The 24,940-nt window shown below is 40.4% G+C and overlaps 1 protein-coding gene across 15 annotated transcripts in view; it reads right to left on the bottom strand.

The window, feature by feature from the left end:
* Positions 1-24,940, bottom strand: part of MAST2 (microtubule associated serine/threonine kinase 2) — a 256,656-nt gene that overhangs the window by 61,799 nt on the left and 169,917 nt on the right. For all 15 annotated transcript variants that reach the window (XM_031668117.1, XM_031668122.1, XM_031668126.1 and 12 more), the window contains one exon: positions 9,169-9,260. In XM_031668117.1, coding sequence (XP_031523977.1) covers positions 9,169-9,260 — 92 coding nt within the window. The remainder of the gene's footprint in view (positions 1-9,168; positions 9,261-24,940) is intronic.

The following is a 24,940-nucleotide window of genomic DNA, read 5'->3' as shown; positions in this document are numbered from 1 at the left end:
TCACCACAGGATGGAATGGGATCTTTGCCAGTAGCATGAAAAGGATGTGTGCAGTCCATCACCCTCCGCAGGCCACTGGAGGGACCCAATGGCCATGAGGGATTGGTGCACTTCACACTCTGATCTTGCTGTATCTATCCTTTCTGTGAGTGAAATGCTGTTCCAACCAGTGTCTTGAATGTCGAGTCCTCCTTGACAGCTTCAAACCCACAGAAGAAGCAGTGGGCCAGGGTCTGTGGACTCCTACTGACGGCTGGCATTATTACGATCTTTGTCATCTTCCACGCAGCAGGAGTCCTCACCTGGAATTGGTAGCTGGATCTTCCTGCTTAACACTAGGGCTTGAGCTTAACCTTGAATGATAAGGACTGCATGTTTTTATGGAAGGCACACTCTTAGTTCCAGAATATTCTTGTAAAATCAGTTAGAGAATATGTAACAAACATCATTAAAATATGCATGCCTTCCAACCTATTGATCCTATTCCTGAAAATTTATACAGTTTATTCCAAGACTCAGCAATTCCATGCCTCCACATATATGCCAGAAAAAGTCTGTGTATATATATACAAAAAGAATATGAAGAAGGATGTTTCTGCAGCACTGATGACTATAATAGTGGAAAAGTATAAACAATCTAAATGTCTACGCTGGTTATCAATTTAATGCCACTAAGCTCCAAATTAATCCTTCAATACCTGCTCTGAGATAAAGGAGAGAATTCCTTTAAGCATCATCTATCCTCTACAGTAAGCATGATGTTAACCTTTCTCAGTAGAGGGTATTGGAGGCACACTGCAGAAAGAACAGGCTCTTGGTGCTAATTCTAGCAACTGCATTATCAGTCAGTGGTGTGAGAACGTGGATATGTGGATTGCTCTGCACCAATCACATAGACACCTTTCCATAGCCTTACCTACAAAGATACTATGTGCTCCAGGCCTGGCCCCACTGACTCTGTTTGCTTGCTCAACACACCCAACCCCCAGGAACTGTCTTTCACGTCCTTCCTGAGGACACAAAGTGCTCACAGCAGCACCTCCACTCTCTTTCTCTCTAGACCTGACTCACCTGTGCTCCAGAGGGCTATTCCCTGATTGCTGAGTAACTGTGGACCAGCTTTGGGCTGGGAATCAGAAAACATCTCTGCCATCCAGTGGGCTGCAACTATATCCAGTGGGCTGCAACTACAACAAAGCCTGAATCCAGCCTAGAGAATCTTCCGTTCAAGTTAGTTCTTCCTTGAGAACTCTCCTTCAGCTCTATAGCATCCTATGGAGTTTTCTCACATGTTAAAGTTATGCTCTTATTGTCATAGTTTGTATTACTTTTATTAAATCTTGCTTAAATCACTTGTCTGTTATCTGTCTCCTAACTGGGCCTAGACGGATGCAATATTCACCAATAAGAAAATGAAGAAAATGAATAAATTGTGGTACAGTTATACAATGAAATACCCTACAAGTTATAAAAATAAAAAAACTGACTTCCAGTTCTGGCCTGGCATGCAAAGAGCTTAGGAGTTACCACTCTGTTTTAACAAGTAAAAAGCTGAACAAACTGAAAAAAAAAAAAAAAATCTCTTCTTAGATCTGTCAGCCAAGTAATGTCACAGGATGAACCATTGCCCCCAAAACTGGACAGACAGCAGACACAGTGAGGTACAACTTACTGGAGCAGAAATTCTTTTTTTTTTTTTTTTGAGACAGAGTCTTGCTCTGTTGCCTAGGCTGGAGTGCAGTGGCGCGATCTCGGCTCACTGCAAGCTTCGCCTCCCGGGTTCACGCCATTCTCCTGCCTCAGCCTCCCAAGTAGCTGGGACTACAGGCACCCGCCACTACGCCCAGCTAATTTTTTTTGTAGTTTTAGTAGAGACAGGGTTTCACCGTATTAGCCACGATGGTCCCAATCTCCTGACCTCGTGATCCACCTGCCTCGGCCTCCCAAAGTGCTGGGATTACAGGCGTGAGCCACCGCCCCTGGCCAGAGCAGAAATTCTTAAGCAAAAACCTCCACGGCAGGAAAACTCGAACTGTAACTGAGGAATTGCTAGAAGCTCAATGGGGATTATGCTGAGAGTTAAAAACTCCAGGGGGATCTAGTCATGCGGGGGCCCCCATATTTTTGTAAGTTTTGTCCAAAGGAGCCCTACTGGATCCTCACAGTGATTACTGAAGAAAATCTCATGATTCCAGCAGGAGGAGGGAAAAGGAACTGTTTTGATACACGCCAGAGCATTCTGTTCTTAACGAGGCCTGTCCTTGGGAGAAACTATTTTGTTTGCACCTAACTTGCTGGGATTTCATCAATGCCAGCTCTACTTGGGGGAAGAAATACCCAATTCCAGCAGCCAAGAACCATTCTGTCCCAACTATGGTGTGGGGGGAAAACTGAGAAGCACTGGAGAAGTTCACAGTCCAGGGTCAAAGGCTCATCAAAAGACTGAGACCGAGTCACAAGACTAGAGAACAGCATTCCCCCAATCTTTTTGGCACCAGGAACCGGTTTCATGGCAGATAATTTTTCCATGGACCAGGGAGTGGGGAGGCAGGGGGTTTACAGGATAATTCAAGCACATTACATTTATTGTATACTTTGTTTCTATTATTATTACACTGTGATATATAATGAAATAATTATACAGCTCACCATAATATAGAATCGGTGGGAGCCTTTAACTTGTTTTCCTGCAACTAGACGGTCCTATCTGGGGGGTCATGGGAGACAGTGACAGATCATAGGGCATTAGATTCTAATAAGAAGTGTGTGCAACTTAGATCTCTTGCATGCACAGTTCACAATAGGGTTCATGGTCCTATGAGAATCTAAATGCCACAGCTGATCTGACAGGAGGCAGAGCTCAGGCAGTAATGTGAGTGGCTGTAAATACAAATGTAGCTTCACTTGATTGCCTGACGCTTACCTCCTACTGTGTGGCCTGGCTTCTAACAGGCCACAAGCAGTACTGGTCTGTGGCCCAGGTGTTGCGGATCCCTGCTATAGAACACTTCTCCTCCCCTACACCTTACCAATACATTATGAAAGGCCTATCTATCACAGTTACTTCTACTCAGTTCATCACGTCTGCCTTTTAACAAAACAATTACAAAGCTCACTAAAGAGCAAAAAACAATTTGAGGAGACAGAACAAGCATCAGTACCAGAGTCAGAAATGACAGGAATGTTGCAATGATCAGATTAGGAATTTTTCAAAACCATGATTAATTATGCCAAGAACTTTAATGGGAAAAATAGACAACACACAAGAACAGATGGATAATATAAATAGAAATTCTAAGGAAGAATCAAAAGAAAATGTTAAAGATCACTGTAACAGAACTGAAGAATGCCTTTGATGGGCTCATTAATAGACTGAACACTGCTGGGGAAAGAATCTCTGATCTTGAGGATATGATAACAGAAACTTCCAAATCTAAAAAGCAAAGAAAAAAGAGACTGAAAATAAAAACCAACACCAGAATATCAGAGAACTGTGAGACAATTACAAAGGGTGTGATATATACGTAGCAGGAATACAAGAAGAAAAAGAGAAAGGAAAGGAATTATTTGAAGCAATAGTGACGTAAAATTTCCCCAAATTAAAGTCAGACACCAAGCCATAGATTCAGGAAGCTCAGAAAATACCAAGCAGGATAAATTCAGGAAAAAAACTGCACTTAGACATATCATATTCAAACTATAGAAAACCAAAGACACACAAAAATCTAAAAGAAGCCAGAGGGAAAAAACACCTTATCTTCAGAGGAGCAAAGACAAGAATTACATCCAACTTCTCACGAACCGCACAAGCAAGAAGATAGTGGAGTGAAATATTAAAAGTGTTGAGAGACAAAAAAAAAAAAAAAGCAAGCAACCTAAAATTCTGTACCTTGTGAAATTATACTTCAAAGGTGAGAAAGAAATAAAAATTTTCCCTAACAAAAAATGGGGGATTTCATAGCAGTAGATCTGCCTTGCAAGAAATGTTAAAAGAAGTTGTTCAGAGAGAAAATTATATAGGGGAGAAACTGAACTCTACATGAAACAAGCAAGCACACTGGAGAAGTGAAGGTAAACCAAAAACTTGTTTTTCTTATTCTTAATTTATCTAATAGGTAAGTCTGTTAAACATAATATAGGATAAGTATCCCTTATCAGACCAGAAGTGTTTTAAATTTCAAATTTTTTCCTGATTTTGAAATATTTGTGCTATACCAACCAGCTGAATATCCCAAATCTGAAAGCCCAAAATCTAAAAGACTCCAACAAGCATTTCCTGAGAGGTTCATGTTGGTAATTAAAAAGTTTTGCATTTTGGATTTCGGATTTTTGGACTAGGGGTGCTTAACCTGTAACAGCAACAATGTATGTGATTAGGTATGCTTTTACATACATTATACATACACATACACACGTGCTTATATATAAGTGAAATGAATGACAGCAAAATTACAAGGTACTGAAGAGAGGAGTTAGGTATATTTTGCTGTCATAAGGCAAAGTGGTATAGTGGTATTAGAAGGTTGATTTGGATTACAGTGGACCTTTGAACAACACAGGTTTGAACCGTATGGGTTCACTTATACATAAATTTTTTCAGTAAAAGTTACAGAATGTGCCTGCCCCTCCTGCATCCATTTCCACCTCCTCCACCTCTTCTGCCTCTGCCACTCCTGAGATAACAAGACCAATCCTTAATTGTCCTCAGCCTACTCAATGTGAAGATGATGAGGACGAAGACCTTTATGATGATCCACTTCCAATTAATGAATAGTAAGTATATTTTCTCTTCCAGTGATTTTCTTAATAACATTTTCTTTTCTATAGCTTATTTTGTTATAAGAGTATTGTATATAATACACAAAACATACAAATTACATGTTAATCAACTATGTTATCAGTAAGGCTTCTGTCAACAGAAGGCTATTAGCAGTTAAGTTTCGGGGCAGTCAAAAGTTATATGCAAGGCCAGGTGCAGTGACTCATGCCTGTAATCCCAGCACTTTGGGAGGCTGAGGCGGGCAGATCACTTGAGGTCAGGAGTTCAAGACCAGCCTGGCCAACATGAAACGTCATCTCTACTAAAAATACAGAATCAGCTGGGCATGGTGGCACACGCCTGTAGTCCCAGCTACTTGGGAGGAAGATGCAGGAGAATCGCTTGAACCCGGGAGGTGGAGGTTGCAGTGACCTGAGATTGCACCACTGCACTCCAGCCTGGGTGATAGAGCTAGACTCTCTCTCAAAAAAAAAAAAAAGCAAAGCCTGCCTAGGCCTCCCCAAAGTGCTGGGATTACAAGTGTAAGCCATCGTGCTCCACCAGGAATTGAAAATTAAATGAGATAGCACTACACATAGATTAGAATGGCCAAAATCTGGGAGCCTGAGAGCTCAAGGCTGTATTGAGCTGTGATTGTGCCACCATACTCCAGCCTGAATGACAGCGTGAGATCCTGCCTTTAAAAAAAAAAAAAAGACCCAAATCCACACACTGACACCACCAAATGCTGGCAAGGATATGACACAACAGGAGCTACTCATTTACTGCTGGTGGGAATGTAAAATGGTACCATCCCTTTGGAAGGCAGTTTGGGAGTTTTTCTTTTTATGAGACAGAGTCTCATTCTTTTGCCCAGGCTGGAGTGCAGTGGCACAATCTTGGCTCACTGCAACCTCCGCCTCCCAGGTTCAAGTGATTCTCCTGCCTCAGCCTCGCAAGTACCTGGGATTACAGATGCACACCACCATGTCAGGCTAATTTTGTATTTTTAGTAGAGATAACGTTTTACCATGATGGCCGGGCTTGTCTCGAACTCCTGACTTTAAGTGATCTGCCCGCCTTGGCCTCCCAAAGTGTGGGATTACAGGTGTGAACCACCACGCCCAACTTGAAGAATTTTTGTTCGTTTGTTTGTTTTTTTACAAAACCAAATATACTGTTACCATTCAATACAGCAATTGTGCTCCTTATTTACCCAAATAAGTTAAAAATTAATGTCTACCCAAAAACCTATACACAGATGTTTATAGCAGCTTTTTCACAATTGCCAAAACTTTAGAAGCAACCAAGATGTCCTTCAGTAGGTGAGTGGATAAAAATAAACTGTGGTATAACCAGACAACAGGATACTATTCAGTGCTAGAAAGAAATGAGCTATCAAGCCATGAAAAGACATGGAGGAAACCTGAGTATGTATTACTAAGTGAAAGAAGCCAATCTGAAAAGGCTGCTGTATGATTCCAACTATGTGACATTCTGGAAAAGGCAAAACTGTGGAGACAGTAAAAAGATTACTGGATGCCAGGAGTTAAGGGGCGAAAGAAATAAATAGGCAGAGCACAGATAATTTTTAGGCAATGAAAAGACTCTGTATGATACTATAATGGTAAATAGGTATCATGATAATGTTGCCCAAACACACAAAATGTATAGCACTAACAGTGAACCTTAATGTAAACTAGTAGTGCCTGGGTGATGTGTCAGTGCAGGCTCATCAACTGTAACAAATGCAGCACTCCGGTAGGGACCTGATAATGGGGAGCTTATACATAGGTGAGGGCAGAGGGTATATGGTTTATCTCAGTATCTTCCTCAATTTTGCTGTGAACCTAAAACTACTCTAAGAAATAAAGTTTATTAATTAAAAAAAAAAAAAAGTAGGAAGTTTCCATTTCCAGAGTGGCTTGGTGTGTACCTACTGAACTGACATTACTGACACTGTAATCTACTTATGTAGTAGATATTTAATACTGAATTGAACTGTATGGAATAAATGAACCTACTTTCAAATTAACAGGCCTCATACTATTCAACAGATTCAAAACTTAAAAGTGATGGTAAAGGGTCATGGAATATCCTGTGGATGTAAATTTCAGGATGTATAAGATTTGAGGATACAATCTAATGTCAAGTGGGATATGCGTGGAACAATCAGTGCTGCCTGTCTCAACAGCTGGGTAAGTACAGCCTACAGTCACAAATTGGGCTTTTATGTCCATTCTTGCCCCCTAGATCTTCTGCAGTGATTTGCTAAGAGATAATACAGATGCTAACATTTGTAAAGTACTAAGCATGTTACACACATTAACTCAAAGCTGGAGTCTACAGATCCAGGCAGGCTGAAAAGGTCAGGTGGTATTCTCAATCAAAGCCATTTGAATAGGGAAGATTTAGTTCTAAATGCTAACTGTGGGGAATCTAAATAGAGAGATAATCATCTCAGAGAAGAGCAGCCAGTAGTAACTAGTGCTCAGTACTCACATTACAGTTGTGCAACTATATACAAGGTCTAGACATGTTAAATTTATTTCTATATGATAAAAAGGTCAGGTCAGATAGATGTACGCTGAGTTTCTCTAAAAATCTAGGATGTGCTATTTTAGCTAATCCAGCTAATCTCAGTCAATTTTTTTGGGGGGAAAGCACCTAAGCACAATGAGAGCTTTGCTTTAAAGGTCAAGTATGTCTCCAATTCCCTGGGATCCCTGTTCTCTTGGTGGTATCTTCTAAAGTGACAGCTAGTGATTGAGAAATTTACTGATTCTTGGAAAAGGGCCATCATCACACTAAAAGGCTGGCTTCTAGGCTAAGAGAATCTGAGCCAAAGAAGGTGAGATCCTTCTCCCAAGGACAAAGTTGAGTTTCAGAATCACCAGACTCTCAGGGCCCTCAAATACTCCACATGTACCCTCACTTTCTCCCTCCAAAGACAGTAAACTGTGAGCAAGGAAACAAATCCATGGAGAATAAACTCATCTTACTCAGCTTGATGCTGACTCGTTTCACTGCTTTGATATCCTGCTTTAATGCCCAAAGACAGACAAGGTCCAGGCTTAGGACAACAGTGACCATGACTTTCTATGCCCAGGCAGCAAGCTCTGAACAGTTCTAAGCCTGTCAATTTCCACTAACTGTAGGTTTAGAACCTCCATTATAAATAGTGTAGCAATGAACTGCACAGAAGTGCAGCAGCCCTTTCAGCAAAGCTGAGTCCCTTGGTCTGGTTTCCCTGGGATGCCAGAATATACCTTCTACACAGAAGCACATGGCTGACTCCAATGAGGTCTTTCTTCTGTCCCTCTCCTGGGAAGGACAGAATGCCAGAATCAATGCAAGCCTCCTATTTTTTTTTTTTCTTTTTGAGATGGGGTCTCATTCTGTTGCTGCCCAGGCTGGAATGCAGTGGTATGATTTCAACCTCCATGGGCTCAGGTGATCAGGCGATCCTCCCACCTCAGCCTCCCAAGTAGCTGGAACTACACGCATACACCACCATGCCTGGCTAAGTTGTGTATTTTTTGTAGAGATGGGGTTTTGCCATGCTGCCCAGGCTGGTCTCAAACTCCTAAGCTCAAGCAATTGGCCCATCTCAGCCTCCCAAAATGCTGGGATTACAGGTGGGAACCACTGTGCCCGGCTGCCTCACAATTTTTATATATTCTTCAGAGTCACGTAAGTCAGTCCTTACACTGTTGGGAAGAGCCCATATTCCCGGGATAGAGCAGCCTGAATCCATGAGGTCATTTGCCTTAATTCCAATATGTAATATCAGTATTGTTAGGAAACAAATACTCCAACCCACGTGCGGTGGCTCACACCTATACTCCCAGTACTTTGGAGGTCAAGGTAGGAGGATCACTCGAGCCTACGATTTCAAGATCAGCCTGGACAACATAGAGAGACCTCATTTCTATTTAAAAACAAACAAACAAACACATATTCCTCTTGCTTTTGTTATCTCCTAATCTAAGAGCAGGAAGGTTAACAGGAGTCCCATTAGACAAAAAACCCTCTCTGTGAGCCCTAATCCTCGGGCACAGTAGTACAAAATATTCATGGACTCCTCATCAAATGGCCCAAGACGAATGGAGCCATAACACACCAGAACACACCAAAACAGAGGCCATAAACCCAGGACACATACCTAGCCCCAAGATATGTACAAGACTGAAAGGAATGTTGAGAGAACAAGGTAAGAAACAATTAAGAGTCAAAAGTAGGCTAACTCATTCTCACACAGAAAGCAAGCCCATGAGCTCTGTATGCTTCAGTCAACCAAGTAAAGTGACAATGTAATGTACTGAACTGCACAACATGAGAAGTAGGAAAGAAACTCAGCATCTGTGGCCACTCTTTCATTCAACCTTTCTTAACCTTCATGCACTCACCTGTGTGGCCATGGAGTGGTGAGTGTGGCCGTGGTAGTGTAGGTGATGTGCTAGAGGTCACAATCAAGCTCTTGCGGTTACTTGTCCGACAACTGCAATGAAAACAAAATGTGAGTTATAATAGGGCCACACCATGGGCTCAGAGACCTTGAGTGGCTTTTAAGGAACAAAAGAGTGACACCATTTCACGGGCTGCACAGTATAGTTCTTTAAACTGAACTGGGTCAGCAATTACACTCAGCACCAGTTAGATTCCACAAAGCACTGTGTTCCACCTTGGAATAACTTTTGTCACTGCCTTGACTTTCATCTTGCATTGCCACTGTGCTTCTCCAATGTTTAGTTTGGCTTCCCAAGCAAACATGAGGAGCTCCCTACGGGCAACAACTATGTTTTAAACAGTATCTAATGAAGGATGACCACTGCAAATTGATTTACAAAATAAAAAGCACAAGTCAAAGTATTCTCAGATTCTCTAAGAACCCCCCCAAAACTATTAACTTAATCTATGAAATTATTTTGAGAACTGCTTAGTCCATGAATTAAGTAATATTCTCATTTCAGAATGTATGTCAGAACAGGCCTGGGTTTCTTCTATAATACTGGCTTTCCACAACATGTTAATGCCTAAAGCTTTTTCTTCTGGTTGGAGAAAACCAGATGGTAATGAAAAGCCATTTCACGCACATCTATTACTGAAAAGTCTGTATCAATTTATCTGAAAATCAGCCTATCTTTTGAAGGCATTAGGGAAGTTTTCCATTTATATTCATCCAAATATTTATTGAACACCTACTGTACACTAGGCAGTGTTTTAGGAGGGAAGCACTAGGGAACAAAAGAACAGTCTCTATCCTCATAACTGGAGTGAACAGTGCTGTGGGAAAAGGAAGAGAAAGAAAGAACAAAAGAGGGAGAAACAGGGAGGGGAGAGAGGGAGAGAGAGGAAGAGAAAGAGAGAGAGAGAGGAAAGCAAGGAGGGAGGGAGAGAGAGAAAAGGAGAAAGGAAATCAGAGACTGGTGTGGGAGTGCTAACTAGGGAAGTGAAATCTGATGAGAGAACTGAATGATATGAAGGACTCAGACAAAAGTAGAGCTGAGAGGCAGAGAGAAAAGTAAAGGTAAAGGCACTGAGACAAGAACAAATTTGGGATGCTCAAGAACTAGCAAAGAAGTCAAGAGCAGATGACAGGAGGGGAGAATGACAGAAAAAGAAGTAGGTTATAGAAGCTATAGGGAAGGCCACAGTCAGACTCTGTAGGGCTAACAGAAGGAATGAGATTAATCTCAAGAAAGAGATTGTCATTAGAAATAACCATTTTCCCCTAAGAAGCCATCAGGAGGAATCCAATCATGCCCATACCCCTAACTACCTCAGTCACCATGGAATGCCAAGCCTCCCACTCTCTTGACAGTTTCCCACTACTCTGAACCTTTGAGAAAAGCTTATACTTTGCCTCCTCGAACTCAGTATGTCATCAGCAAACTGCCTATATCCCCAATTTCTCCTGAGTGTCTGCTTTAAATTCTAGCTCCAAGTGAAACGTTGCTACCTCTCAAGGACACCAAAGTCCCGGTGAAATCCCAACCCTTTACAACCAAGCTTTCCATCTATTTTGCAACTGCACCTGGGAACTTAGAGTGACTGAAGAAAAACCCAGAATCAGGCTGGCTGATGTATCTTTATATTTACAGTGACGAACATCAAGTGGGGCCTCATTACTGCCTGACAATCTTAGCACATTTACCAGACTAATGTGCTTGCTCACTCTCCAAGACAACTAATCACATTTTCTCCTTAAACCTCCAATACACCCTTTCCTTCCTCAAATCTGTACAGAAAATAAAAATTAAAAAAATTAGCTGGGCATGTTGGCACATGCCTATAGTCCTAGCTACTTGGGTGACTGAGGCAGGAGGACTGCTTGACTCCAGGGGGTCAAGGCTGCAGTGAGCCAATGACTGTGCCAGAAAAAGAAGAAAGAACAAGTACAGTTGGGCCAATTAGAAAACAAATAACAGATTTAAACCCAATAACACCAATAATCATATTAAATATAAATGTTCTAAGTACATAGTCAATTAAGGCAGAGATTGTCAGACTGGATGAAACAGCAGGACCCAATTATATGCTTTTAATTATCTGTGAAAACCCGAAACTACAAACCACCTAAAACATGCACCAACAGATGAGCCACAAACAAATCACAGTATATCCATATAATGGAATTCTACTCAGCAATAACAAGGAATGAACAATTGATTCACACAATGGGTGAATCTCACAAATAATTATACTGAAAGCAAGATGCCAAACAAAAAAGAGTATGTTGTATGATTTCATGGATGAGTTGAACAATTTGCCTCTCACATGTATTCAATCAAAAAATTTGTCCCTGAATAGTTATACTAAAATATACTAAAAACATAAGTCAAACATAATGTTACTTAACAGGAAATTGTTCTGACACATGCACTAAAAGGAATTGAAAACATTATTTCCAAGTCAATCACACCACATAAATTTGACCAAATACGAGTCCAACACATTGTGACAAATTCCTCTCATGGGCTTGCACTTTGCTTTGCATTTATTTCAACAGCACTAGATGTTTTGGGTATGTATGCCAAGAGGTGATATGAACTGTACTCAACTAGGCATTGCAAAATAGGTGGCAAGGTTTGGGCAAAACAGTCACCAACAATTTCCAAATAACTAATAACTGGCTGATGGATGTATCCACCATACCAAAAGCCCATTATTTCTCTCTCCAGAGCATGGATATAGTGACACTTGATTTCGTGGCTAAAACAGGACTCACTGATTTGCAAGTAATGACCTAAACCACTAAGATGTATCGGATGTAGTTCAAAGTAATGCTTGCATACTTCGTGACAGAAATTGTGGACACTGACCATAGTATGGACTGAAATTCCAGTAATAGCAGTAGTTGCTCTCACTGTGACTTCCATAGACCATAACAAGGGAAGATGAAGCCACTTATTCAGGGAAATGCTGATTTTGTGAAAAAATATTCCTTTCAAAGAGAGACTCATGATGATTGGCAACTGCAGTGAACAAATTTCCATGAATAACTGTCTTTGTACTGGCATTGTATCACCCACAGTAAGGGCTGGTGATACGAGGAACATTTAGGAGGCATAGATAACAAATTACACTCCTTCAAGAAATCAATGACTGGCAGGTTTGAGGTGTTGACAATAGGTTGCAATGTATCTTGAAATAAACATCTATCCATTGGGAGAGGTGAAATAAAAATTTTCTCAAAAGTAGAACCACTAAAAAAATAAAATTTGAATTTGACCCACCACAATTAAGAAATTTCACAGGCGGATGGCCGGGCGCAGTGGCTCACGCCTGTAATCCCAGCACTTTGGGAGGCCGAGGAGGGCAGACCACGAGGTCAGGACATCGAGACCATCCTGGCTAACACAGTGAAACCCTGACTACTAAAAATACCAAAAAAAAAAAAAAAAAAAAAAAATTAGCCAGGCATGGTGGCGGGTGCCTGTAGTCCCAGCTACTTGGGAGGCTGAGACAGGAGAATGGCGTGAACCCAGGAGGCAGAGCTTGCAATAAGCCGAGATCACACCACTGCACTCCAGCCTGGGAGACAGAGCCAGACTCTGTCTCAAAAAAAAAAAAAAAAATTCACTGGTGGGACTCACAAGGACAAATTGTTTAGTTGATCCAATTCCATTTATATAAAATTTTAGAAAATGCTAACTAATCTATAGTGACAGACTGCAGATTAGTAGTCGCCCAATGAGAAGCAAAGAATGGATTATAGATAGTCACGAGGAAACTTCTGAGAGTTACAGATCTGTTCATTATCTTCATGTTCATTATCACAGTCACACACAATCTATTATATTCCAATCATACCTCAATAAAACTATACAAAAATTTTAAAATTTAAGCAACATCATGTCCCTCTTCCATTTAAAATTCTCCTTGTCACACTGAGAGAAAAAGTCAGTTCAGATGATGGCCTACAAGGCATTATATGGTCTGGATTCTCCATGACCTCTCTCCCTCCTGCTCACTCTCCAGCCACACCGGCCTCCTCACCTTCCTTAGAAACTGCCAAGCATGCCACCCATCTCAGGGCCTTTACAATTGGGATTTCCTTTGCCTACGTTTCTCCCAGATTGCCTCAAGGCTTGCTCCCCTCCTCCTTCAGGTCTTTGCTCAAGTACAATCTTCTGGGTGAATTTTCCCCCATCACTCTATTTAAAATTGCAACCCCTCCCAAACTCCCTATCCCCCTTTCTTGATATATTTTTCTCCTAGCACTTATCATCATCTAACACACTACAGTCAGCACTCTCTATCTGTGGGTTCCACATCCATGGATTCAACCAACTATGGGTGGAAGATATTTTTTAAAACTTTTAAAATAATATAAATTTTAAAAATACAGTATAACAGCTATTTGCATAGATTTGCTTTGTATTAGATAATCTAGAGATGATTTAAAGTATAAAGGAAGATATGTGTAGCTTATATGTGAATATTATGTATGCTCTTTTATATAAGAGACTTGGGCATCTGCAGATTTTGGTATCCATGTGGGTCCTGGAACTAATCCCCAATATATATATGATTGTATATATTTTGCACATTCGTTGTGTTGTCTCTCTTCTCATCAGAAATTAAACTGTACGAGGGCAGGGGCTTTTGTATGCTTTTTGTACTGCTGCACTCCTCAATACCTAGAACGCTGCCTGGCACACAGTAGGCTCTCAATAAATATTTGTTAAATGAATGGATGAGTATGATTTGTTACAAGGATTAAAATAAAGAAAATACATGTATACCTGGTCTATGAAAGGTAAATCAAACTGTTATATCTAAATCCTTGTGTCTGAAAGTGAAAATTTCTTGAAACTTCAGGGACAGATAATTAATTCCAGCTTCATTTGCCTTAACCTTATTTAAAATTTAAAATAAAAGCCAAAACACTAAAGATCATATTTCCAGGCCACATGCCTTTTTATAAAGGTACACATAATCTCACTTGGCAAATCTTTAACAGCTGCCAGGGGAAAAAAAGGTCAGACACTCTGCTACAGATACCATGACTCAGCTGAGATCTACAACAAGGAACTGGCTAATTTTTCCACTTCAACAGGCTCTGGCCATTTCCCCCGGAACCTAAGAAGATAAAGGACAAGTCTTACTTCTTTCATTCCAGTAAGATGAAGTACTGGATATCTGCAGAGTCAGGTACACTAACTCTCAGCTGACGGGTGGTAGCCTGGAAGCCCCCTGAGCTACCCCATGCAAAGACTGGTGTTAAACCATCCCAGTCACTTGGCTACTCGGAGTGAGACTTGGCATTTCATTTTCTTACATGCCTCACCATGGTTATCTCACTTAACAGTGAGAACAAGGGCTAAGGCACATCATGCATTCTCTGTGACAGTGTTGAATTGTAACCATATTTGGAGAGTAGTAGCTCATTTCTAGCCTCCAAAAAACCCTCCCTCCAGCAACTAGCAGGCACTTGGAAGATCTGACCCCTGCAAGAGCTGCTGTAAATTTACTTAGGAAGCCTGCTTCCCAGTGTGAAGCAACACAGGGTGTGGAATAGGATGCCTGGTTGCAGATTCCTTAGGCCTCTCCAGTCTCCAAATCCCAGAGGTCTAGCTGCTCCTAGGAACTTGAGCACTCCATGACAGATAGTACTTGGCAGGCACCTTTTAGAATTTAGAATGAGGAAAAGATCACTTCTGTTTCAATAAGTGTAAACAATATAAAGAAGAATGTGAAGCTGGTTACAGTCAAGCACTTCCAGATGCTATAATATTTCAGAGTAAAAACCAAGATGCCCTGGTTAAGATGGGGAAGTGAGAGTGGGAGAAAAATACATATTCTCTCCCCAATAAAGGGAAATATTATTACTTATCCATCATATTATTATTGATACATTATTTATTGCTTACCTGGATTATTTCAATATCCTCCTAACTAGTCTCTCTGGTTGACTCTTGTCTTCTACCCTAATCTGTTTTTAATATGAGCAAGCCACAGTTATTCTTTTAAAGCACACATCTGATTATTTCATTTCTCTGCTCAAAACCTTCCACAGGCTGCTAATTTTGCATAGGCACTTCTAGCTACTAGGACCAGTGTTAGCTGTTCCCTTTACTTGTAATTTCCTGCCTTCAACTACACAATGGCAAAAATCCCTCACTCCTTCAAGGCCTTATTCTAATGTCACCTTCCCAATTTTCTGTTTTCCCGAATCCCCTTTGCTCTACCTTTTTTCCCAATAGCATTTGTCAGCTTCTAACATACTATATAAACTATGTTTATCGTCTGTTTCTTCTTCTCTAGAGTGAGCTCTAAGAGGTATCCCAAATACCCAGAAATAGTACACAGGGCATAGGAGGTTTTTGACAAGTGTTTATTGAACAAATGAATGTATTTCCACAGAAGCAGGTGGTCAGAATTCCCCACAAGGGCAGCAGGCATCAGAGGAACTAGGAAAAAAGTCTTTGCTCTAAGGTAAAGTTTTCCTCCAAGTCTGATGGCAACTCTCCTTGAATTAATCTTTTTTTTTTTTTTAACCTCTGTTCTATTGGTTTAGAAATTACATATTGTTTTGTCTTTTTCTGTGCTAAAGTAGTTATTATTATTCAAGGTTTAATAGGTGTTCTTGTCTCAACAAAGTCTAAAGTTAACCAGCACCTCAATCCTCTTTCTGAACAAAATTAAAAGATCCTAGATGGCTTTTAACTCCAATCCTACCATTCTCTTTCAACTTACCTATTATTGCAGTCTATTATTCAGGTCTATCTTACTTTTACATTGCCAAATTAATAATTATTATTTCATACAATAATTGCTTGCTGAGATTTACTCATGTATTTTCCAATTTCACTGCTTAACATTCTCTCTTGCATTAATGTATTTCTTCTTTGTTTCTGAAATATATCCTGTAGTAATTATTTCAGAGAGGATCTGATAGTAATAAATCTCTATAGATTTTGTTCTCTGGGTTTTTGATGGTCTGAAAATGTCTTTATTTTGGTCACTCACTTCCATTGCTAATTTAGCAAGTATAGATAATTCTAGTGTCTTGTTCAGAGTAACTTTTTTTCTCAATACTTTAAAAACATTATTCTGTAGTCTTATGGCTCCTGTTATTGCTGTTGAAAAGCTTGCTCTTAGCATAAGTGCTGTTCCTTTGTACTTAATTTTTCTTTTTCTGTCTGGTTGCTTTATTTTAACCATTAACTTATTTTTTTTTAGATATATTTCAAACAATATAAAATTCACCCTTTTAAAATGTACAACTTATTCATTTTTAGTATATTCACAAGGCTGTGCAAGCACTGCCACTATCTAATTCCAGAATATTTTCACTGCCAAAAAGAAACCTTGTACCCATTAGCAGTCACTCTCCATCCCATTCTCCCCACAACCAACCACCAATGTACTGTCTCTATGGATTCACCGTCTCTATGGACTCTACATATTCCGGACATTTCACAGAAACTGAATCATACACTATGTAGTCTTTGGTGTCTGGCTTCTTTTACTCAGCATGTTTTCAAGATTCGTGCATGTTGTGGCATGCATAAATTCTCCATGCCACAACTGTTAATCCTTTCATAAAATGACAAGGTATTTGGGTTGTTACTACTTTTTGGTTATCACAGATGCTGCTGCTGTGAACATTTGTGTACAAGTTTTTGCATGAACATATATTTTCAATTTTCTTGAGTGAACTTTCTTGCTGAGTTCTTTTAGTTTAGTGAATTCTTGAAGGTTCTTTTAAGATATTCTCTTTGTTTTCATGGTTCTGCAGTACTGCAATGTATCTAGATGGGGATTTATTTTTATTTATTATAGTGAGGACTCACCATGCTTCAAGATGTTATTTGTTTCTAATCAGTTCTGGAAGGTCTCATTCATTATCTCTATGAATACTGCCTCTTCCCATTTCTCCATATTCTGTTGGACCATCTGATCATATCTTCTGTGTTTCTTAGCTTTTATTTATAGTTTATATATTCCCATTTCTGTCTTGCACTCTAGATAAAAATTTTACTTTGTCCACAGCTCTATTATTTAACACGACTGTTGCATTTTCAATTTCAACAACACAATATATATATATTTTATTCTTTGAATTCTAATTAGCTTTTTGTCCAAATATATTTGGTCTTTTTTTCTCTTGTTTTTGTTTCCTTCTTTCATATTCTTTTTTGTTTGTTTTGAGACAGAGTCTCACTCTGTCGCCCAGGCTGGAGTGCAGGGGCTCAATCTCCACTCACTGTTGCCTCAACTTCCTGGGCTCAGGTGATCCTCCCACCTCAGCCTCCAGGGTAGCTGGGGCCACAGGCCCATGCTACCATGCCTGACTAAGTTTTGTATTTTTTGTAGAGACAGGGTTTTACCACATTGTCTGGGATGGTCTTGAACTTCTGGGCTCAAGTGATCCACTCGTCTTGTCCTCCCAAATTGCTGGGATTACAGGCGTGAGCGCCATCACATCCAGCCTCCTTCTTTTATACTCTTAATCATTTTAAATATACTCATCTTACAGTCTTAATCTCTAATGTTACTTTGTTTTTCTTTTTGAGACAGGGTCTCGCTCTGTCATCCAGGCTGGGGTGCAATGGCACAATCACAGTTCACTGCAGCCTTGACCTCCCTGACACAAGCAATCCTCACCTCAGACTTCTGAGTAGCTGGGAATACAAGCACACACCACCATGCCCAGCTAATTAAAAAAAAATTTTTTTTAGTAGAGATAAGACTTCACTATGTTGTTCAGGTTGGTCTTGAACTCCCAGGCTCAAGCGATCCTCCCACCTCAGCCTCCTAAAGTGGCAGGATTACAGGCATGAGCCACCACATTCAGCTAATATTTGTATTTTTTTGTAGAGACAGGGTTTGGCCATGTTGCCCAGGCTGGTTTCGAACTCCTGGGCTCAAGCAGTCCACTTGCCTCAGTCATCCAAAGTATTAAGATGAAAGCTGTGAGCCTCTGTGCCCATCCTCTAATGCTACTTTCTGAAGTTTCAAATTGTTTCTTTTATCTGTTGATTTTCACTTATTGATTTTTCACTTGGTTGGTTGATTGGTTTGTAATTTTGTACTATAAACTTACCTTCAGTGAAGCTGTATTTATGAGAATCCTATGCTACCTGATTTGAGGGTATGTCACTTAATAGAAGTGTTAAGTTTGTTTCTGACGGATCAGTCAGAGTTATTACCAGCCCAGAACCAGCTTCTAGACCACACAAAGAGTATAAACTCCAACCCCAAATTTCAGTTAAGTGCAGGCTTACAGGTAGAAATTTTCAAGGGAGACGTCTTTCCTTTATTAAAAGCCCTATTTAAAATCCAGATGAGATTAAGGAAGTACTTTTTATTTGTACATGCCAGTGGTTTTCCTAGTCCATTCCTGCACTGAGGGTGAAGTCTTTTGAGGGTCCTAATTGTATGTAGGGGGTCTCAATTCTAATTGCTTACTTTCAACAAGCCAAGACTTCATCTTTTTTCCCCTCAAGGTTATTGAGACTAGCACATCTCCTCCCTGACCCCATTTTTGGAAGCTTCAAAGCTGGCTCCCACTGTTATTATTATTATTTTTTAGGTTCAGGGGTACATGTGAAGGATATATAGGTAAACTCGTGACACAGGGGTTTGTCGTATAGGTTGTTTCATCACCCGGGTATTAAGCCTAGTAGCCAGTAGTAACTTTTCCTGCTCCTCTCCCTCCTCTCTCTCTCCACCCCCAAGTAGACTTCAATGTCTGTTGTTTTCCCTTCTTTGTGTTCATGAGCTATCTTCATTCAGCTCCCACTTATAAGTAAGAACATGAGGTATTTGGTTTCCTGTTCCTGGGTTAGTTTACTTAGGATCATAGCCTCCAGCTCCATCCATGTTCTTGCAAAAGACATGATCTTGTTCTTTTTTTATGGCTGCATAATATTCCATGGCATATATGTACCACATTTTTTTAAATCCCATCTATCATTAATGATCATTTAGGTTGATTCCATGTCTTTGCTAACGTGAATAGTACTGTAATGAACATTCGCGTGCATGTGTCTTTATGGCAGAATGATTTATATACCTCTGGGTATATACCTAATAATGAAATTGCTGGGTCAAATGGTACTTCTGCTTTTAGCTCTTTGAGGAATAACCACACTGCTTTCCACAATGGTTGAGCTAAATTACACTCCCACCAACAGTGTATAAGTATTCCCTTTTCTCCACAACCTTGTCACATCTGTTATTTTTTTTACTTTTAACAACAGCCATTCTGACTGGTGTGAGATATCTCATTGTGGCTTTGATTTGTAGTTCTCTAATGCTCGGTGATATTGAGCTTTTCATATGCTTGTTGGTAACATGTATGCCTTCTTTTGAAAAGTATCTGTTCATGTTCTTTGCCCACTTTTTAATGGGGTTGTTTTTCTTGTGTAAATTTGTTTAAGTTCCTTATAGATGCTGAATATTAGACCTTTGTCAGATGCAGTTTGCAAATATTTTTTCCTATTCTGTAGGTTGTCTGTTTACTCTTGATAGTTTCTTTTGTTGTGCAGAAGCACTTAAATTTAATTAGATCCCACTTGTCCATTTTTGCTTTTGTTGCGATTGCTTTTGGTGTCTTTGTCATGAAATCTTTGCCCATTCCTGTGTCCAGGATGGTATTGCTTAGGTTGTCTTCCAGGGTTTTCATAGTTTTACATTTAAATCTTTAACCCATATTGAGTTAATTTTTGTATATGATGTAAAGGAGGGGTAGTATGTAGCTTCAGTCTTCTGCTTATGGCTAGCCAGCTATCCCAGCACCACTTATTGAATAGGGAGTCTTTTCCCCATTGCTTGTTTTCGTCAGCTTTGTCAAAGATCAGATGGTTTTAGGTGTGTGGTCTACGATTTTAAAATATCTGATTTTTAAAATAGGCTCTCTATTCTGTTCTATTGGTTTATGTCTCTGTTTTTGTACCAGTACCATGCTGTTTTAATTACCGTAGCCCTGTAGTATAGTTTGAAGTCAGGTAACGTGATGCCTCCAGCTTTGTTCTTTTTGCTTAGGACTGCCTGGGCTATTTGGGATCTTTTCTGGTTCCATGAGACTTTTTTTTTTTTGAGACATCTCACTCTGTCGCCCAACACAGTGGCATGATCTCAGCCCACTCCAACCTCTACCTCCCAGGTTCAACCAATTCTGCTGCCTCAGCCTCCCAAGTAGCTGAGACTACAGACACATGCCACCACACCCAGCTAATTTTTTATATTTTTACTAGAGATGGGGTTTCACCATATTAGCTAGGCTGGTCTTGAACTCCTGACCTCATGATTCACCCACCTTGGCCTCCGAAAGTGCTGAGATTACAGGCATGAGCCACCACGCCCAGCCCAGTTCCATACAATTTTTAAAATAGTTTTTTCAAGTTCTGTGAAGAATATTCTTGGTAGTTTGATAGAAATAGCATTGAATCTATAAATTGCTTCAGGCAGTATGATCATTTTAATGATATTGATTCTTCCTATCCATGAGCATGGTATGTTTTTTCATTTGTTTGTGTCCTCTCTGATTTCTTTGGGCAGTGTTTTGCAATTCTCATTGTAGAGATCTTTCACCTCCCTAGTTAGCTATACTCCTGGGTATTTATTCTTTTTGTGGCAATTGTAAATGGGACTGCCTTCCTGATTTGGCTCTCACCCTGGCTGTTGTTGGTGGATAGGAATGTTAGTGCTTTCTGCTAGTGATTGATTTTGTATCCTGAAACTTTGCTGAAGTTGTTTATCAGCTTAAGAAGCTTTTGGGGCCGGGCGCAGTGGCTCATGCCTGTAATCCCAGCACTTTGGGAAGCCGAGGCGGGTGGATCACGAGGTCAGGAGATGGAGACCATCCTGGCTTACATGGTGAAACCCCGTCTCTACTGAAAACACAAAAAATTAGCTGGGCATGGTGGCAGGCGCCTGTAGTCCCAGCTACTCGGGAGGCTGAGGCAGGAGAATGGCCTGAACCTGGGAGGCAGAGCTTGCAGTGAGCCGAGATGACTCCACTGCACTCCAGTCTGGGTGACAGAGCGAGACTCTGTCAGAAAGAAAAGAAAGAAAAGAAAGAAAAGAAAGAAAGGAAGAAAGGAGTTTTTGGGCTGAGACTATTAGGTGTTCTACATATAGAATCATGTTATCTGCAAACGGGGTGGTTTGGCTTCCTCTCTTTCTATTTGGGTACCCTTTATTTCGTTCTCTTGCCTGATTGCTGGCTAGCGCTTCTACTCCCATTGATTAGGTGTTGTTTTCTCTCTCTGATTTGGGTCCTTCAGGGTTTTCCTTATGTTCTGCTGAAATCAGCTATGCATTTAAAACAACAATGATAATATCTAACGATTACTAAGAGCTAACTGGGCTTGGTTTAAAGTTAACTTGTCCAACCAGCAGCCCACAAGCCACATGCACTCCAGGACGGCTTTGAATGTGGCTCAATACAAATTTGGAAATTTTCTTAAAACATTATGAGGTGTTTTTTTGTTTTTGTTTTTTAAGCTCATCAGCTATCATTAGTGTATTCTGTGTGTGGCCCAAGACAATTCTTCTTCCTATGTGGCAGAGGGAAGCTAAAAGATTGGCTTGTAAAACTGTAACAACCCTGGTTTAAAGCATCATTACATGTAGTATCTCACACCCTATGAAGCAGGGACTATTATTATCCCCTGTATTTGGACAACGAACTGCAGGCTAAGAAATGCGGCCGGGCGCGGTGGCTCACGCCTGTAATCCCAGCACTTTGGGAGGCCAAGACGGGCGGATCACCAGGTCAGGAGATCGAGACCATCCTGACTAACACGGTGAAACGCCGTCTCTACTAAAAATACAAAAATTAGCACGGCGCGGTGGCAGGTGCCTGTAGTCCCAGCTACACGGGAGGCTGAGGCAGGAGAATGGCGTGAATCCGGGAGGCGGAGCTTGCAGTGAGTGGAGCTCGGGCCACCGCACTCCAGCCTGGGCTACAGAGTGAGGAGCGAGACCCCGTCTCAAAAAAAAAAGAAGAAAAGAAAGAAAGAAAGAAATGTGACGCAGCTTTCCCTAAGTCAAGATAAAGTAATAACATTTTTTGAAGGCCTAATCTAACTTGAATTTTCTTTGCCCTGGGACTTTATTAGTGTGGCGTTTCATCCTCAAATGATTTACAAGTCAAGTATCCAGAAAATCAAGGGCATTTTATGTGGCCTAATTTCAGGGATGAGAGGACAGCAATAAGTACCTTAGGGACTGGCACGAAACTTTGACATAGGCACAAATATTGGGGAGCAGGTCTGCTATGACAGAGACTAAGGAAACAGTATGCTCCCACCAAAGTCTTTAGTCGTGACCACCTTCGCTACTATTGCGACTATCAACCCTGTATCAGGACACAATAAAGAGAGAGCTATCTTGAGCCAGACAAAAAATGAAGAGGTATAGATGATCTCTACACTCAACAATCCTGAATCCTTTCACTATATTATAGCAGAAAAGACCACCAGCAATGCAAAGGAAGCATGATTCAGTCCCGGGCAGATTATACCACCCAAATCTAAAAATAAACATCTCTGATACATGTTCCTGCAACAGTTACAACTTACAGTGAAAAGAAACAAACACAGGTCTAAATCTGGAATGCCAAGCCCAAGATATCATGAATTTAATAGACCAAGAACACCTGGAAGGAATCAAGAGTTTTAAAGAAAAGACATAAACAGAGGGAGGAAATTGGCCAAATATAAGCCAGTACAATCTCTTCCCCTGGAATAATTTATGTGATGTAGTAGGAAGTTCCCTTCATGGCAGGCAACTTGTCTCCACCCCCAGTCTCAAGATGAGGATAGGATTTTCTACCACACCTTAGTAAATTTGCCTACCACCAAGTAAACAAGATAATTCTTTGATTATTTGCAGTTGACATTCACACAGTTCTAATGGAATCAACCTGGTAAAAGAGACAGGAGAAAAATTTAAAAATCCTAGACTGTACACTGCTTCAGATTCTGGGTATTCTAGGCATGCCTATATTTCCAGTTCCCAGGACAGTGCCTGATACATGGTTATTATTTGGAGAATTAATGAATGGGAGAGACTGCAGAATTAAGGAAAGGGAGATTATGGTTTCGTAATGTATTCTTAAAGCAGTACATCTCTTGGTAATCAAAAGAAAGCAGCCAATGAGACTATAGACTTTTTTCTCCGAATGGAGTGCACTTTCACTCCTGAGGCCCTCCACAAACATGGGCCTTGGAACTAGTAAAGACTGCTCCAATAACATAGTGTCTGGGAAGTTGTGGTATATTTGGTTTGTCTGTACTAGTTCCCATGGCCTCTGGATTTCTCTGGAAGCTCCAAATTATAAGCCCACTCACAGGTTACATTTCTAGACCAGTTGCTTTGACAGCTAGTGGTTGAGAGGAAATGCAAAATGTCCCGTAATCACTAGGTATGTTAGCCCAATACATACATATTTTAAGTGTTACTAATACATACTTTAATCTGTTACTTAATACCTAGTTTAATCTGTTACTGATACAGATTAAACCCACTCTGTATTAGTAACAATCCTTCTTTTCTACCTCCTTCCTCAATAAATTGCCCAGCTGTCTGACCTGTGCCCAAATTTCCATAGTAGAAAAGATTAGAACACAGTTTAGTTTCTATGAGGCAGCCATGGGTACAGATGCTACATAAGGACCAGGCCCTTCACTTTCAACAGACCAGTATCACGGTCATTTTTATTGTTGTTGTTTTATCTTTTTATTATTCTGTTTTTTCTTTTAACCTCATTTTTTAAATTTTTTTATTTCACTTGCTTTATTTGTCACATGTCATGATCAGAAAACACAGTCTTTTTGAGATAGGGTTTCACTCTGTCACCTAGGCTGTATTGCAGTGGTGCAATCTCAGTCTACTACAGACTTGACCTCCCAGGATTAAGTGATCCTACAACCACAGCCTCCTGAGCAGCTGGGAATAAGTGCACACCACCACACCTGGCTAAATTTTGTTTATTATTTCATAGACACAAGATCTCACTATGTTGCCCAGGCTGGTCATGAACTGCTGGGCTCAAGTGATCCTCCTGCCTCAGCCTCCCCAAATGCTGAGCATTACAAAGGCTTGTGGTAGGAGCCACCACACCTGGCCCACAGTCATTTTTTAATGACAGCTAATTGCAAGGTTCTATGTCAGGCACTTAAGATACTCAAAAAGGTGCAAGTATATTCAATCCTTGGCCTTCAGAGGCTCACAGCTGAAGAGACTTAGATATGTGAAGAAGAGAATTCAAGCAACATATTTTGGCACAGGTAGTCAGTGGCACAGAAGCACAGGAGGCTTCCAAGAGGAAGGCAGAAAATCTGAGGAATTCAGAACCCACAGTAGAGAGAGTTACTGGCCATACCATGATGGCAAATAAATATGCAAGGGGACTAGAAAATAATCAATCTGGGCTGGAGGAGAAGACAAGAAGGCTCTAGAAGAAATGTTTCTGGAAGGATGGAGTATGGTGGGGGAGAAGATTAAATTAGGAGATTAAATCATCTAATGTAATATACTGAAAAACATTTTGCAGCTCTGATAGAAAATATGGGGTGAATAAATGATTGCTACGTACAATACAAAGCAATGCAAAAGTGAGACAATTATTACCCTCAGGAAAACAAAAAGTTGCAAAAGAAAACAGACATAATCATAATGCGCAATGACTTTATTAGAAATAATATTAAGTTGAAT

Source organism: Papio anubis, chromosome 1 (assembly GCF_008728515.1).
Source record: "Papio anubis isolate 15944 chromosome 1, Panubis1.0, whole genome shotgun sequence".
In the NCBI taxonomy this organism is placed as follows: Eukaryota; Metazoa; Chordata; class Mammalia; order Primates; family Cercopithecidae; genus Papio; species Papio anubis.
The sequence above is the reverse complement of the archived record's forward strand: the minus strand, read 5'-3'. Positions and strand labels throughout refer to the sequence as shown.